General features: G+C 39.7%; 1 protein-coding gene across 4 annotated transcripts in view; it reads left to right on the forward strand.

Moving 5' to 3' along the window:
- Nucleotides 1-421: 421 nt before the first annotated feature.
- Nucleotides 422-17,945, forward strand: part of PALMD (palmdelphin) — a 67,444-nt gene continuing 49,920 nt past the window's right edge. For 3 of the 4 annotated variants that reach the window (XM_039352263.1, XM_039352265.1, XM_039352264.1), the window contains exon 1: nt 422-589. In XM_039352263.1, the coding sequence (XP_039208197.1) occupies nt 534-589 (56 nt within the window). In that variant the 5' untranslated portion in view covers nt 422-533. The remainder of the gene's footprint in view (nt 590-17,945) is intronic. The other variant, XM_039352267.1, reaches the window with a different exon arrangement.

The raw sequence follows: 17,945 nt of genomic DNA on the forward strand, positions 1-17,945 counted from the left end.
GATTTTTGGAAAAGCACAAATGTAATGTTAGCTCTATCAATTAAGGTATGGATTAAATGAATGATGAGAGGGGAAGATCATTATTTAAAAAAATATTTTGGAAGGGAGCATTCTGTTCTATCTTTTTAGTTGCCTTCCAATTGGCCTGTCTATAGAAATTTGTTTCTCTGCCAAAAGTGATTAGAATGGGGTAATGAAATTGAAAACCCATGAGTCAATTTTTTTTCTGACAAAATAAAAGAATCATCAATAGTGGCCATTCTTTTTGCCTTCCTGTTCACTGGTGTTTACTCTGAACAAAGATGTTGCCAGGCACACATTCCAATCATTTCATAATTGCAGTCAAACCCCTGCATTTACTGAGGTTAAACATTTACCTGATCGGTTTAATGTAAGGAAATGCTTGTGCGCTTGTCATGTTGAAATCAATACTAGATGCCAGGCTTCAACGTGCCACCTTTTTTACATCAATAAAGCCCCAAACTCTTTTAACTTGGAATTTTTATCCATATGCTCTGACTGGCTCCTTTGTGATGTGGCACAACAAGACTGCTACTGGGATGGGTGCCTGCACTCTGAAGGCCCAAAGGTAAGATGCCATGTTTTTTTATTATTCTTGTAAAAAGATAAGCAATTTTCCAAACACCATCCCCCCAGTTTTACTTGCTAAGAACTCTTAATGTCTTGCTTTGTTGTTTGTAACATTTCCGTAAGATGAAAGGCTTGCTTATCTGGTCTTCTCTAGATGTTTCAATTTGTAACATGTTAATCATGACGGCTGTGAATCACGATTGCTATAATCCAAACGTTTGAGAAGATGACGCCTTAGGAAAGGCTGGAAAGGCTTATTCTAAAATAAAAGCTTTGAGAGATCGCTCCTCTGGATATATTTCCCACCCCCCACCCCCAAAGAATCATGGTCCTTCTTCCTTAAGACGTAAGAGGAAGAGTTGAATTATTCTAAAGCAAAAACTGTAATATGGATTTAGCCTAGAAAAAGGGAAGCTCTCTTAAGGAAATTTTAAAACAGACAGATAATATTTGTGCAACCAGAAGTCCACCTTTAAAATATTTTTAGCTTTTAAGACTTGGGGAAGGGCTGTAACATCTGGAGGGACTAAGCAGAAAGTTCGCCTCTTTGTTGGGATGAGTTTAATAAACCATTTGTCTTCTTAGTTGTTTAAAAAAATGTTAATCAATTCAGTTTGCTATTAAAGTTGAAAGCCAGTATAGTGTAATGATTAAGCTGTTGGAGAGAGATCCCAGAGTCCCCATTTGATCATAGCACCTGATGGGTGACTTGAGTCATTCTTTTTCATCCTGAACTACTTCACAGAGTTGCTGTAGTTAGAATTATGATTAGAGCTCTAAGATAAAAGACAGAATATAAACATAATTAAAAAATGAATAATCTAGGGAATTGGTAATTGAAATCTACCATAAAGGCTGGAGAAAAGCATATATACACCATTCAATTTCACATGTATTTTCACCCTCAAAATGGAAATCTCAGTATTATGTATTTGTTAGTCTTACAACAAAGAGATGGTTTTTCACTATCAGAATAACCATGCAAGATACCCTAAGAGGGAGGGAACTGGATTAAAATACGACATAAACTTCAAGTGTTACCAGAAAAGAATATGTGAAGGGAAGTCATTGTTCCTGGTCTTTCAGTTCCTGACTAAATTCTGAAATGAATATGTGCGGTCCTTGGTACTCACTAAGTTTCGTTGTTTTCTTGAGATGTTTCATTAGCAAACTAGTAATATCATTAGTGCTAGAAGGGAATGGAGTTTGGTCTGTGTTTATATATTTGTGGCTTGCCCAATCAGCATTGGTGGTTTCTTGATTAGGCATATTCATATATACTGTATGGACTAATTCCTTGATTAGGACACATTTATCCTTGAAATGAATGTATACAGGTAGACAGTGGTGGAATTCAAATATGTGAACAATCGGTTCTCTGTGTGGATGCCACTTCCGTAAGTCCATTCTGGGCCCGGGCAACAAAAAATTAGCTACCGGTTCTGCCAATCTGGTGCGAACCAGCTGAATCCCACCACTGCAGGTAGAGCTCAATTAACAACTTCCCTGTTTAGTAACCATTTGAAGTTATGATGGTACTAAACAAGTAACTTTGTAATTGATCCTCACCTTTATGACTGTCACAGCATCCTGAAGGTTACATGATCGCCACTTGCATCCTTCACAGCAGAATTCCAACAAGCAGAGTCAATGGAGAAGCCAGCAGTAAAAATCACAAGTCACAAGTCACAGGAAGTCTCGCCTAATAGATCTTGGTGATTGGGTTAACAAATCCAGAAGAAATGGACCCATAAGCCCATTGTGATCATGTGATGTCTCGCTTAATGGCCATGTCATTTAGTGTTGGAGCTGTGGAGTTGGAGTTGTGGTTATTAAGCAAGGACTACTGGTATTTGCATTCGAATGAACTCTCTGCTCATGGGACGGTGTGAAGTATAGGCTTTTTGTGGAGCCTATAATTGTATTAAGACAAATATAGCTCCCCACTCTCACTTTACACCTAGCTTGTCAAATGAAAACTGAAGAGAATGGACCGCAGGTACTTGTTCTATTTCCTTTCTTATAGGTTGTTTTTCATAATAAGGCCAATATTTTAAGGGCAGTCCTCCATTTGACAAGTTGAATTTAGAGTCATAGGGTCTGACATCGTAAATAGAGCTGTGCATAATTTATAGTACATATAGTACATAGTACAACTATACATTCCCCCCAAAGCAGAAATGGACGGTCAAGTTTAATAAATGCAGTAGTGACTTCAAAGGTCTGTAGAAAAATGCTGATCTGCTGCTTTCATGACTCATAGCATTTGAAGTCAGAAGTGCCCAAGTTTTACAAGTTACATCAAGGAAAAAACTCTTAAGAGTTTCCTCCAGATAAAAATAATCTCATGGAAACCAAAGCACTGCATAATGCTTTTCCAGAATAAAATATCTCTGTTTCATCCACTTAAATGCAAACCAGTGGACAGATTACAACAATCACAGGGCATTGCCAATGTCTTGATTTTAAGAGTTGCACTCATCATGAGCTGTTTATTTTCTTCAAGTCTACAAAGATGTCTGCGGCCCACGGGACTGCCAACCACACAAAAGCCTCCCTTCAGTAGAAACTGTTCCATTAGGGCGTGAGCTGATGAAGTCAGGAATGGAGTCAAGGAAACAGAATATTACAACAATCGTTATGCAACACAGATATGTGGAAAAAGTCATGAGTCTATTATTGTCAGTCTCCAAGGTTAAGAATTTGCCTATTAACTTGAGGTGAGAAGGCTGCTAGATAGCTAGTTCTGGATTTGCCAATATTATTTGCACATTGCAACATTGAAATGCCAAGCATTTGACTTGACTGAATAGCTTTTAGCTAAAAAAAAAAAAAAAAACCTGCTCAGTTCACAAGATCATGTTGTAAATCAAATTAAAATACCACAGAGCTCTCTCTCTCTCTCTCTCTCTCTCTCTCTCTCTCTCTCTCTCTCTCTCTCTCTCTCTCTCTCTCTCTCTCGGTGTGTGGGTGTGGGTGTGGGTGTGGGTGGGTGTGGGTGTGGGTGTGTGGGCAAAAAACCCCATTCTCCTTCCAAGCAGTTGTAAAGCAGCATTCAGAAAGGCAGAATCACCGGAAAGTTTTCTGACTGTCTCACCTTTTGGTGATATTTGAATGAGTCAGAGATCACAATCTAAAGTACATTTCAACATGGTCAGATACACACAGAAAGCTTACATAACTCAGGGTTTTCTATATAGAAAACATTCAGTATAAGTCAAGCTTAGCACACATTCAGGTAAATAGTTACATTGATCAAATAAATTGTGATAATGTCTCTCTGTAAACATGGACTACAGCCATGTGAAATATATGCAATTGTCTGAAATAAGATAATCTACAGGAGAGGTTTGATCCAGCAAACTCTGCCATTGCAATATCAGTTCAGCTTTCTATTCATAGTGAGAAACCTGTATGTGGATGTATTGTATGCATTTGAAGATAAATAAAAGCCCCAATCAGAGGCAGATTCTTAAAAACATGAGGAAACAATTCTCTATCTCTCCATTATCTGGATCAGGGGTGGGCAATTATGTCAACCTGTGAACTTCAACTCCCAGAATTCCTGAGTCAGCCATGCCGAGAGTTGAAGTCCACAGGTTGTAAAGTTGCCATAGTTGCCCATCCCTGGTCTAAGTTACCCTGAATAGTAGCACTCAGTGGCAGTGCAAAGATAGGCCTGAAATATAGGCCCAGGCCTCAACTTCAACCCTAGCATTACCCCGCCATCTGGTGCCATTCCCCAAAGTGTGCTAGCCATGGGGAATGGTGCAATTACCCTCATGGCCCATCCCTCTCTGGGATCCGCCATGTACCGCTTACTTCAGGCGGTCCTCTTTTTCTATTGAGAGGCCCTTGCAGTGGTCATATCCAAATCATACTAGGCCTTCACTCTTGAAGCAACTTTGAAGAATGATCTTCCGCAGCTTCTGCAGCCTCAGAAAACTGGGCAAAGGCACACCCCATTCTCATGTAACATATCTAGAAGCCCCAGAGGCCACACAAAAACACGCCCCATTTTAGCACGGCCTTCACAGTCTCCAAAAATCACATATGAATAGGGCATGCTTTCGAGAATAGTTGTTGGGTGTTGGTGAATATGAGTGTGCCATATCATCTTTGACAGAGGTTCACCATCACTGGTCTAGGCACATAAAGTCTATTGCATCTTTAATTTCCTGCCACCTGCTGGTCATCTGGAGTGTTGCAGCTTATTTGGGACATGTCAGGTTTACTCTGCAGTAAATCCCATACACATATCTAAGGTTTTTATTCCCAGATAAGTAAATTTAGGTCTGCTTATCCTGTTTATTTATTTGACTTGTATGCCTAGGTGGGCATATTACAAGTCAATGTGCTAGCATCGTTCTCTTCAACACATATCTTGAACACATATACAGACCTCCTCTCTATATATGATAGATTAAGGTTCTTGATTTTTCTGGGTCCTCGTTCGTGTGGAAAGCTTCCACAAAGGGAGGAAGCCTATCCTCTACACTAGATATGTTGAGTAACAAGAGGAGACACCAATTTCTTATTCTTCTTCCATTTTAGCACCTTCTTGATTTGCAATTCTTGCCTCATCTCTTTTCTTGATGGGTTGGACCAGTCCTTCAGACAGCCTGCTCCCAGGCCATGGCAGGCTTAAAAGTTAAAACCAACAACTTGAATTGGATCCAGAAGCAAACTGGCAACCAATGAAACTTGTGAAGTAGAATTGTAGCATGTGCTGTTCTAGTAGCACACACAACTACCCACACCCTGAATTCTACATCAGATGAAGCTTCTGGATACTTTTCAAGGGCAGCCGTAGTTTCACATTGAAGATTTTGGTTGTCAGGCCGGCACAATATTTGGTCCTAAATGCATACATTAGTCAGAAAATGAACTTAATTTTTAATCATTTTTAAGCCAAATTTACCCTTCATTGCTGTCACATTTGTGAAAGGTTACTAACCAAGGAGTGGATTATATAATATTTATAATATTTGATTATCAGACATTGATGTGATTCGTGCTAATAAATGGAAAACATGCCTTTTAAATTCTCGCAATATTAGAAGTCACTGAAAACCTTGTATAATTCAGTAAATCTCCTCAATAGGCTCATCTATACATTCTGTTTGCCTTGGCACAGGATGACCCATTTATAGATACTGGAAGATACAAACAAATTTCTTCATCCTCAGCCTGCCTCAGTCCCCTCACAAAGAGTCTGTCTACTATGTTTCATGTTGCTCTAGGCCAGTGGTGGTGAACCTATGGCACGGGTGCCAGAGGCGGCACTCGGAGCCCTCTCTGTGGGCACACATGCCATTGCCTTGCCTCCCCCCATGACCCCCTCCTCACCAGCAGTCCCCCTGGAGGAGAGTCGCCCCTGAGCATGGCCCACGCACAGCAGCACAGCCAAGGACATGGCAGCCAGGCAGTGTAGACAAGACTCTGCCCTCATGCCCCATCATGCACAGTTGATGCTGCAGGGTGCGGGCAGAGGGTGTGGCTGCCATGGCGCTGCTGGGCTGCCTGGGTGATCTGTGGCGGGCCCTGGAAGCAGTGAGTGGCCCTGTGGGCAGGCAGAGTAGGGGTGGGGCAGGGGCAGGGCAGGGGGTGGAATGGGGGCGGGCCAGTTTTTGGGCACTCAGTCTCTAAAAAGTTCGACATCACTGCTGTAGGCCATGCCTTTGCTCCAATTCTACTTTTTGTCCTGGGTTGCTGGACTGATGAAATATAAAACTGTTTGTTTGTTAACCAATCCATCCATGAAATTGTATTTGCTGGAATTTTGTTCAGTTCTATTCTATGCTACTTGTAGAGATGTTTTATTTTGTTTTTAAATCAGGACTATGGAAATGATCTCGGTCAGGATGCCTCCTCAGCATCAATGTCAGTGCTTGAAATGTGGGACAGATATTTCTTAAGCCAGAATCGTTTCATGCAAGTATTAATTATCATGGGCAGCAAACAGTTTAAGCCTGTCTTGGAGAACTGCTGTCAATCAACCAAAAGTTATTAGGGACTTGCTTGATCTACTTTTACTTGCTTTGTACCTCTGGCATAGAATTCCTAATATGGACATTTGGGCCTTCCTGTATAAATGAGTTTCCAACAGACCTGCCAGCTTTTTTAATTAATTCATCACAAATTGTGTCGTGCCAGCTGTCCAAATGATATATGTTACAGCTCAACAGAGAATTGGTTGTTCCTCCACTTTTGGGATGGGAATGCAGGTCCTATTATGTTACCTTGAAAATGTTATAGCAAGCATGGTAGGTTGGAAGTTTGCAAGTAAAAATGCATGAAAACAAGTCTTATCCATAAAAACAGGATCTTCCCTGCAATCAGATGTGAGCTATGCATCCTGACAAGATTTCTTGTGGACAGACCTAGAGTCATTTTGTTTCAGGATTCATCTACTGTTTCAAAACGTTGCTAGCCCAGAATTCAACTGGGTTAGTTGTGCAAGTTTTGATATCATAAAACAGAACTACATTTTTTATATGAAAATTGTTTTGCAAGTAAATCTGTTTAATCTGTATGTTGCTCATCCCAGGCCAGTAATTTCTGTAATCTGCATACATGCACTTTGATTGTGACAATTAGGAAAGAGGCATTGGGCCAAACCTGGCTCTTTGAGAAGGGGGAGCCACGTTCACCGTTCGACCCAAATACCAGAAAACATTTGTAAGAACGTTGTTCTCATGAGATTATTTTTATGGCTGGTTCCCACCAGTTCTTGCTTGCAGGCAAACGGTATTTCTTGCAGATATTCCAATGCACCATTAGTTGATATTTTGTCAAGTCATTGTTTGTAGTCAGTCTGTGTGATTGTCTTGCAGTAGTAAAATAGGTAGTCCACTGTTTCTTCAGCTTCTTTGCAGAGCCAACATTTGCTGTCTGTTGCTGTCTTCTCAAATGTGTCTTTGTATGCATTTGTTCTTAAGGCTTGGTCTTGTGCAATTTTCTTGCTCTTAGCCAGACATGTCAAACACAAGGCCCGGGGGCTGGATGCGGCCCGCAAAGTGGTTTCATGTGGCCCATGAAGCCATCCTGGAAACAGTGAGGGAATGGCCCCCGCTGCCTTGGCCCTGGCTGGCCGAGAACCAATGTACAATTTTGTGGTGGCCATCTATGTTGAAACGCATTCAGTCTCCCTCTGACTTTGCTCTGGTACCCATCATGAATCACTTGGCTAAGGAGATCAAGCACAGCAGCGGCAGCCTTGAGGGGGAGATAAGTGCAGCTGGGCACCTCCTTGGGGAAGTGGGGCTGGGCTTGGTGCTACGGGTGCTCAAGGGCCAGGATGGGCATTTGACCTCTGCTGCCCAGGGCTCCAGGCAGCCCGCACCACCATCCAGCCCCCCCCCCCATGGCCTGAGAGGAACAGTGAGGCTCCTCCAGTGGACCATGCCTTGGCACTTGCCCTGGTCCCACCCCCTTCTGCCAGAGACCCTCAGATCTGTCCCACTCCTGCCCAGGCCCCCACAGGCACCCTTGACATGAACAATGTAGAGCTGGCCACACCCACCCAGTAGGCCACATCCACTCCATGCCCACCCAGTAGGCCACACCCACCCAGCCCCCCCAAGGGCAACTGCAATGCTGATGCGGCCCTCAATGAAATTGAGTTTGACACCCCTGCTCTTAACCATTGATGTTATCTGCTTTGCCTATTAGGGTTTTAAAAAAAAAGTAATACTTTGCCTTGCCATTTCTCTATTCATTTGGTCTTTTTTGTAGACCAGTTTGGTCTCTATGGTATTCAATAAGCCTTCATAGTGTACTAACTTCAGTGAATCTTCTTTACCGTCCTTCAGATATTCTTCCAATGTCCTTTTTAATTCTTCAACTTTTAAGGCTCGTCACACAGTCGGTCAGATATTCAAACTGAATTTGGCATTTTTAATCTACCTATCGAGTTGTTCCCAAGGATCTGGGATAGCCAAATGTTGATATTTGATGATGTTAGAGTAGAAGTCCCCTACCTTTTGGGCAGTAGGGACCGGTTCTGTGGAGAGAGGTTTTTCACGGACCGGAGGGAGCGTGGTTTTGTGTGCTGACTGCATCCTGTGGATGCGGCTTTCCTTGTTTGTGTGGTCCGGTTGTTGGCATGCCGCAGCCCCGTACTGGTCCACGGACAGGGTGTTGGAGACCCCTGTGTTAGAGGTATCATTGCAGGATGTAAACTATTCCAAGGAAAGCTGCCTTTTGCAATTGACTGATGGTGAATTTGTTACTGTCAGTGGTGTTCAAGTTGTGCTCCAGTTGTTTCGGGACAGCATCCAAGGTGCCTATTACTATTGGTATTATTATTATTATTATTATTATTATTATTATTATTATTATTATTATTATTATTAATCTTTGCATAGGCAGTCAGATGTTCAGATTGGATTTGGCATTTTTGTCTACCTATTGAGTCCTTCCCAAGGACCTGGGATAGATCTTGATGTGTAATGTTATATTATGTTATATTATTATTGGTGGTGGTAGTAGTAGTAGTAGTAGTAGTAGTAGTAGTAGTAGTACAGTTAGCCAGATATTTAGACAGGATTTGGCATTGATATCCGCCTATCAATTCTTTCCCAAGGTTTTATCATTTTATTAATATTATTTGTTTGTTTTTCTACCTGCAGAAATGCTAACTCTATCTCCAGTATAATTGCCAAAGTTATATTTCTCCAAGGCAGTCTCTTTTTGTGTCCTCCTTATTCCTGCAGGAAGAAGCTGAACCACTTCAGCCTGACAGTTCTCTGACTTTTATTGCACCTAATTCTATTGCCATTCCTCTTTACTGCCTGCTTGATGACTTAATGGTATGTAGGAATGACCTTGGCAATTGAGAAGATTCAGCAGAGCATAGTTGCCAGTGACATAGTTGCCAGTGACATCTGATACTGCTAAACTTTCCGCTGACACATTTTCAGACACATTTTGGGAGGTATCAGATGTATATACCCAAATGCACTTACTGTTGCTCTGGCTTATTATATTATTTTCCTAGCTTGTCTACAGTCTTCTATCTAGTACTCACTTCTAAACCAGCCATTGTTGGTAGTCAGCCCCTACCTTTAAGTGCATTTATCTTTTAGAGTGCCCTATGTTGTAGGAAAAAACTTCAACTCCAGATGGTTTTGCCTATGACCTCTTCACAATAACTAAATATTTTTGGGTTTTTAAGCTAAATTCCAATAAAACAAGGAACATTTCCCAGGACTGTTGTTTTATAATCACCACAGTTTCCATTTAAATCCACAAGAGCCTTCCCAATGTGATGCTACTCATAGGCACTAAGTACAGTTCCCCCAAATTCCCTACGTCTTCTTTATTTATTTTTTATATTAGTTTTATTCATTTATAACATAAAATGTGAAAATACAAAAGCAAATAATAGGGGGCAATAGTAAAGAAAGGGAAAACCAAAAAAAAAGATGTGAAGAAGGGGAGGGGAAGAAACAAAAGGCATTGATTTCCGACTCTCTCTGTTGCAGTAAAATCAGACATTAAAATCAAATCTCAACTTTTTACATTTCTATAGTAGTACGCGCTAGCCGTTTCTGTATTGGAAAATCAGTCTAATCGGTAAAACCCAAAATCATAATATCATTTTGAATTAACCAAGACCGCACTTATGAGCAGGAATGACCATTAAGAAAATGAAGCCATCCCTCTTACCTTCGCATAATAATAATAATAATAATAATAATAATAATAAAAAAGTTGGAAGGGACCTTGGAGGTCATCTAGTCCAACCCCCTGCTCAGGCAGGAAACCCTATACCATTTCAGACAAATGGCTGTCCAGTTTCTTCTTAAAAACTTCCAATGTTGGCGCATTCACCGCTTCTGGAGGCAGGTTGTTCCACTGGTTAATTGTTCTAACTGTCAGGAAGTTTCTCCTTAGTTCTAGGTTGCTTCTCTCTTTGGTTAGTTTCCACCTGTTGCTCCTTGTCCTGCCCTTCAGGTGCTTTGGAAAATAGCTTGACTCCCTCTTCTTTGTGGCAGCCCCAGAGATATTGGAACACTGCTATCATGTCCAGTGGGTGGCTGTTTCCTACAAACCCAGATAGAATTCTACAATAGCAAACAAAAGGTTCCAGAGGATAGAAATATCTGGCTGTTCAGATATTCATGCTCCTTGCAGCCATACCCAGCATGGCTAATAGTGAGAGATTCTGAATGTTGCTCTTTAACAGTATTTTGTGGGGCAAAATTCCCATCCCTTAACCCTGTGCCAGGTTTAAATTTCACATATAAGCTATTAAAGCCACAATTTTTCCCTCTTCTTGGCCCCTAGAATTTAACAAGGAAAAGAACTCTCGCAATCAGAGAGAAATTCTATTTAAACCATCAGTAATGAAAACTACTGATAGACATTGCTTTTTATCACTTAAAGGCTAAGATACATGTGATATACTTACATGTAATTATGCCAAAAACATACCACAATGACTCCTCTCTTTTTTTGTCTTATCTTCATGATACTGCCGTCATCTGATCCCTAGCCTTGAGGCAGCCTTAAGTCATCCTTTGCTGCTCTAACATGCCCTTGTCTCTCACTTATACTCACACACTTTTTTTTTTGTCATGGATACAGTTGCATTGCCCCAGGCATTCTGTTGGGGGCACTCCAGGATCAGCCCAATCTCTGTTAGCTTCATTAGCATGTCCCCTCCCCTTGAATCCCTGGACTCTGTCTTCCAGGGCCATTTTAGTTCTGGCAATAGAAGAATCTACATCTCAAAAACTGACTTCCCTGCCTGTACCAACCAGGTCTTTGATCTGACCCCTGGCTTGGAGCCCCAAGTTTGAAACAGGAATCAAGTCCAATGAACAGGTTACAGGCTCAGGAAGTGGACATGTGCAGTGAAACATTCTGTTTCTTACTGTATTGCACAACAACATCAATGCCCATACTTGTTTTTGGGGTTGCCTTTGGATCAACCCATGTGAAAAAGTTGTTCCAAACCTGGACTGAATTTTGACAGAGGCTAACCCATCAATTTCAATCAAATGACCTAAGTTAAATGGTATAGGCAGCCATCAAAACTTGTTACCTCCTCAGCCCTAGCCTACTTTAGGAGGAGTGATTGGTGACCATTTTCCTGATTATTTTTGAAAAGAAGGAAATAAAGCCAGAAAAAAAATCCATCAGTTTACCAAAAATCCATCACTTATTTACCATATGCCCTGCATATGGTAAATAAGGATACTGCCGTTAGAGTCAATCAATCAATCAATCAATCAATCAATCTATTACAGCCAAGGGCCACACATAAATCAAATATTCAAATAAAACAAGACTAAACAGAACCATCACAAGTGGACATAACAATACATCACTCCATTAGAGTCACTTGATTGAGTTGAGCTGTTATAGAAATTGAATAGATTAATGAAATAAATAAATAAATTAGATGACGTTGAGTTTGCAGCAAAGAGAACATCATAGTTTATATAGTTTTCTATTGGTTCAAAATTTGGTGAATAGCATTTTCAATAGAAGAGCATATGTGTAACTTAGGGTTGAACTCTGGAGATCTTAATACAGGGGTTCTCAACCTTGGCAACTTTAAGACTTGTGGACTTCAACTTCAGCTTTGCTGGCTGAGGAATTCTGGGAGTTGAAGTCCACAAGTCTTAAAGTTGCCAAGGTTGAGAACCCCTGTCTTAATGCTCTCTGAGCTCTGTGGTTGTTTGCTTGTAGATGATTCAATATCCAACTATGTAACATCATGATACCCAACGAGATAACATCACTGACTTTCACTGATGATGTTATTTAATTGGTAAATGAAACATCTGCAGACCGACAACCAAGCTTAGAAAGCACCAAAAAATCCACAGAGTAGTATTTTAAATGAGAACAAGGAAGAGCCTAAGGTAACAATCCAGAGCTTTGGTGCTTAATCGCTACTAATTATCTTATTTTGATTATAGTTTGAATGCACACACCTTTTTTAATATATATTAAGTTGCATTTTTTAAAAAATTCCTAATGCAAATAGAGCCTCAGGTATGTGATCCAAAGAATAAAGAATTTGAGGTACAATTGATATTGTACATCAAATAACTTCTTTAATCATATGAACACTGAAAGCCGTGGGTGGCTTCAGTTGTTAGTGTAACTAGGATCTCGAGGCATTATTATAAATAATATAATAGATCAATATCAAACAACCCATCTTTTCCTATTGGGATATGTTGTCATGGTTTTGGAAAAAACGCTGATCACAGAGAACCGAACAAATTAAACTGATGAGGAGAAACATGTCTCATGTTATATGAAACATAAGACCTTGTAGAACACAAACACCTCAACCTCTGGAATATAACGTAACAACATTCCAAATTAATATTGGCTAGCCATTCTAAACTTGTCTACACTACCAGGATATGTGGTTCTCATCAATTTATTAGTACCATTCCCTCCAGACGCAAAGGAAAATAGTTTGACCAAGATATGTTAAGCATTTTTTTCCTCAGGCGTTCTCTAGTACTTCACAGAATTATAGTTCCCAGGGTGTCTGCAGAATAAGAGTCCTCTTCAAGAGTCACAAATTCTAGGCACCTGACATATAAATGTCCAGATAACCCCTTTGGTCATAGGATACTGGGTTCCTAAAGGCAATTGCACATCTGCAGAACAGCAGAACTATGCTGGCTTTTGCAACAGAAAGCGTTGTGGTAAGTCACAAGGAGACTAACATGAGGATGTTAATATCCATATAGTGGCATGCATAAAGGTTTCCTGCCAACATTTGGCTCAAAACATAAGTGACTGCTGGAAGTCAACATCATGTGAGCAATATTGGCAAGAAGCAGGATTTTTCTGGACTCTTCATACATCAATTTAAAAAAGTTTGAACAAGGCTATAAAATTACATTTTAATCAGAACAGCTATATAAGGCTGACTTTCCCATAGGCCCTAAAATTATAATTGTGTCTGCTCAGGATTAAGGATATGAGGCTGAATGGGAGTTCAGATCAAGACAGATATCCTCAAATATTGCCCTTTAATAATTTCTCGGCAAATATTTTAAAATTCTCTACACATCAAATCCACAGTTGTTATACTGATTGTTTTAAAAATATTTTCAAAACGTGTTTGTTTTTCTACACAGGATACTTTCCTGCCATAGTTTTGATATAATTGCATATAACCTATGTCTGATTGTTTTTTTTGGGGTTTTTTTTTTTTTTTTTGGTGCTTTGTGCAACATTCTGATTACAATGCAATGCATCCAAAATGCAACATTCTCAAATATATCCTGAATGGTGAATTTTGGCACTTTGATGGAAGAGAAATCTATGTGGATTTCTTTTAAATTTCAGTTCAGGATTTCATTAATTCTGAACCAAAAAAATCATGCTTAATTAATGCTTACAAAAATAATAGCTTTTATTGTAATTTTCACTGCAAGGTCACTCAGTCCAGAGATATATGACTGCAGCACAATATGCTTATCAAAAATAAATAGGCACGTAGTTAAAAATAAAGCAGGATTGTGGAACTGAACAACAGAAGCAGTGATTGTAGGATAATGGGAACTATAATTCAATAATGTTTGAAGGACTACATTTTCTTCACTCATCAGAAATAAACCAGTTTGTGCTTTCCCCAAAGATGTGGGCAATGTGCATATTATTTTTCTATCTCAGAGATGTTGTCGTGGGTATACAGCAATTATTATTATTATTATTATTCAATTATCTTTTCATTGGGGTGTGCTGACTTTTTTTTATACTCTGGTGAAATTCTAAGAGTTCTAGACAAAGATGAAAAAGCAAAATAAATATTAACTGTTCAGAAGGAAATCCGAGCAACCCTAGCCTTGTTTTGCTTTAAATATATTGTTCCATGAAGTTACAAGTAGTCCTCATTTAGTGACTGCAACCTGAGCTGGAATCCCGGTGTTTAAACAAAGCAGTTGCTAAGTGAAAAATCATGTGACCACAACTGTGCTTACAATTTTACTTTGCTTTTTAGCATCAGAACCCCAAACAGCCAGGTTAGTCCATACAGAGAAGAGATTCTGGCACTCCACTCACAAGGAAATCGAGTAAAAGGGCCCCTTTTATTCCCTCTCCTGTCCTTTGGAATGGTCACACAGACACTGGGATAATAGGAAGAAGAGAATTATTGTTTGCATTTTTATCCACTGAGAAAAAGGGATTCCAAGAGAGTAAGGCACACAATGAACAACACATATGCAAAGGAATGTGCTCCAGCTGTCTGTCTAGCAAACCTCTTAGGAGACAAACAAAAGACTTTAGTGTGAAACTAAAGGTTTTGTCCATTTCAAGAAGCAGCTGCAGGCTAATTAAGGTCACAAAGTTGAGCTTGTTAACTTGTAGTAGGGACAACCTGGACTGGGCAGAAAAGCAGCCCAGGAAGAGATAGAGAAGAAAAAAAAGAGTCAGGCATAGGACAACATGTAATATTAACTGCAATGGTAAACATCTAATTGAAAGATGCTACAAAGCTTATAAATGCAGACATAGGTCACAAAGTTAACTTTTCATCAATTTTGTCATTGCAAACGATTGCTGTCCCGAGAAGTCTCAAAACAAGGACAACCTGTGCATGAATATTTAGAATTTGTGATTTATAAATGGCATTCTAAAATGGAAGCTCTGATCTAAACAACATAAGAGATCAGGAGAATATTCTGCATGGACTAACTATTCTTCATGAACATTCCTAAAAGATGACAAAACTCATTTCCTTCTGTGGGGTACCTGTGTCAAACTGCCAGCCCATGGGCCGGACGCATCATGTGGAAGCTGCGCCCACCCCATTGACGGCAATGGCAAAACCAGCCCAATACGTTGCACGACGTCACATGACGTTGCAAGTTTGACATGATTGCATGGATAAGGGGGGGGGGGAAATGCATTTATTTTGTTCACTGTACTTATCAAGGTTTTGATTGTGCCACCACAATGCAGAGAAGGCACCCATTGTAATTCATCAGATTAAATATGGGCTCAGTTTCCATAAATTATTGTTTCAGTTGCATTCCGTATTCAACTCTTCTTAGTTCCGTGATTAAGCAAAATCCCAGCATTCCAAATAGTACTGGGAACACTAAGAGAGAAAACATGATTATAGCACTCAAGCTATCAAATCTCAAAATTTGCTGGTGACAAAAAACGCTGGAAGAATTAGAGAATAAAAGAAATAAAAAGCAATTCTCAGTTGACCTAATCAGATGAGTTTCCAATCAAGAGATGGCGTATCATTCCTTTTAAACAATTTTTAAATAGTTTTTAATTTATTATCACAACCCTAACTTGGAATTCTACACTGGGTTCACCAATTCTGCGAAGAGTTCCATTAGTCACTAACACTGTATCAGCTATTTGTTCATCATTAAACAAAGCAGTTTTAAAGAGTTAAGAGCAGTATTTTTAGAAGAACATTTTTGCTAAAGTACCTGTCCCGATATAATGAATACCCATGCCAAATGATGTAATCTCTTATTATATTTATCCTCTCCCTTTCATCATGGAAACTAAGCAAGTAAGTCTAATATGTAATTTATATGGGGTTATTCACTTTAATCAGTCTAGTAGCCTGGAATCATAGATTACATATATACAAGAATACACACAGAAAAAGAGAGTTTCTCAGTTTGTCAGGAATTCCCTGTCTACAAAAATAGTGATCATGATGATAATCATCATGACCATGATGATTATGATCATGAGGAGGAGAAAGAGGAGAGCAAAGTAGAATAGTAGAGAAATTCTAGTAAAGGTGGAGTTGAAAAGATAATTAATTTTCTTTATGATAAAATTATTAAAAATTATGACTAATCATAATCACCCATAACAGCAGCTATTTTTGGAGGAGGGTACACAACTTTCTCCTAACTTTGCATATGGCCCCACCAGCCAAGAACCACACAGGTATTCCTTGACTTACAACAGTTTGTTTAGTGACTGTTCGAAATGACAACGGCACTGAAAAAAGTGACTTATGACCATTTTTCATACTCACAACCATTGCAGCGTCCCCAAAGTGACGTGGATTCAGATGCTTGGCAACCAACTCATATTTATGACAAGTGCAGTGTCCCTGGGTCATGTGACCGCCTTTGGCAACCTTGGGTCAAGCAAACTCAACAGGAAAGCCAGATTCACTTAACAACCGTGTTACTACCTTACCTGCAGTGATCCACTTAACAACAGCAGAAAGGTCATAAAACAAGGCAAAATTATCACTTAACAACTGTTTTACTTAGCAACAGAAATTTTGGGCTCAGTCGTGGTTGTAAGTAAAGGACTACCAACAACTGTTCCTGATGTAAGAAAACTAGATGAGAAGTTGAGAAGGTGATACCTAACCCAAGGGTAGGCAGCCTTGGCTCTTTTATGATTCATGGACTTCAACTCTCAGAATTCCTGAGCCAGCCATGCTGAGGGGAAAGGGAGAGGTTTCCAAGCTGAGCCATGCTGGCTCAGGAATTCTGGGAGTTGAAGTCCACAAGTCATAAAAGAGCCAAGGTTGCCTACCCCTGGTCTAGTCTGATGCAAAATAAGAGACAGGGTAAAAATAGTAAAAACTGATGCCCTTCTCACCAGATGCCACCGAAATGGAAAAGTCAATAGAGTAAACTGGAATGACAACCCACACACCCACAACTAAACTAAAAACCCAAGATGTAGCCAGCTCAAAAGATGGCTATCATGGGAAACCACTGAGCTGATTACTGGCTTTTTCTTCTACCACAGGATGCCTTAAATTATAAGTGGAAGTGGTTTAAATATAAGCCTGCCTTAACAACCCCTGCTATCTATGTGGGATGTGTGCGTGTGTGCAAAAACACATACCTAAAGGAAACACATTACAAAAGCCAGACTTAATCCCTGTCTCTATTAGCAATTTTTAATGAAATCTGAACACTTTCCCCTTAATTAATAACCCTATTCTAATAGCCTTTTCTTCAGTAATTAGGAAAAATAATGACATCCAAGGGGAATGCACACACTTCTGATGAGACCACTGCAAAAAAAAAAAAAAGTCTTGCCTTAATTAATTTTTTTCACAGCAGCAACTGGTTTTTTTCTTTTTAACAATAAGGTGCAGGGATTTCCAACACTAAGTAGCTGTTTCATCAAAGTAGACAGCTAGCAAAGAAGCTGGAAACGTTTGATTAAAAGTAAACAGCTGGGAGGAGATTTGGAAATGTGTCATTAAAAGCCAAAAATGACTTTTAAAACTCTGGAGTAACTGAGATGCTGCCCCCTTTTTTCTAAAACAAATAAATGATAGCAAAACAGCACAAAAATCTTTATGAACGTTGAGAAATGTCAAGAATTTTATGCCAGGGTCAGAGTACCAAAAAGCA

This window comes from Crotalus tigris, unplaced genomic scaffold (genome assembly GCF_016545835.1).
Source record: "Crotalus tigris isolate CLP2741 ecotype Arizona unplaced genomic scaffold, ASM1654583v1 scf7180000018419.1029430, whole genome shotgun sequence".
NCBI lineage: Eukaryota > Metazoa > Chordata > Lepidosauria > Squamata > Viperidae > Crotalus > Crotalus tigris.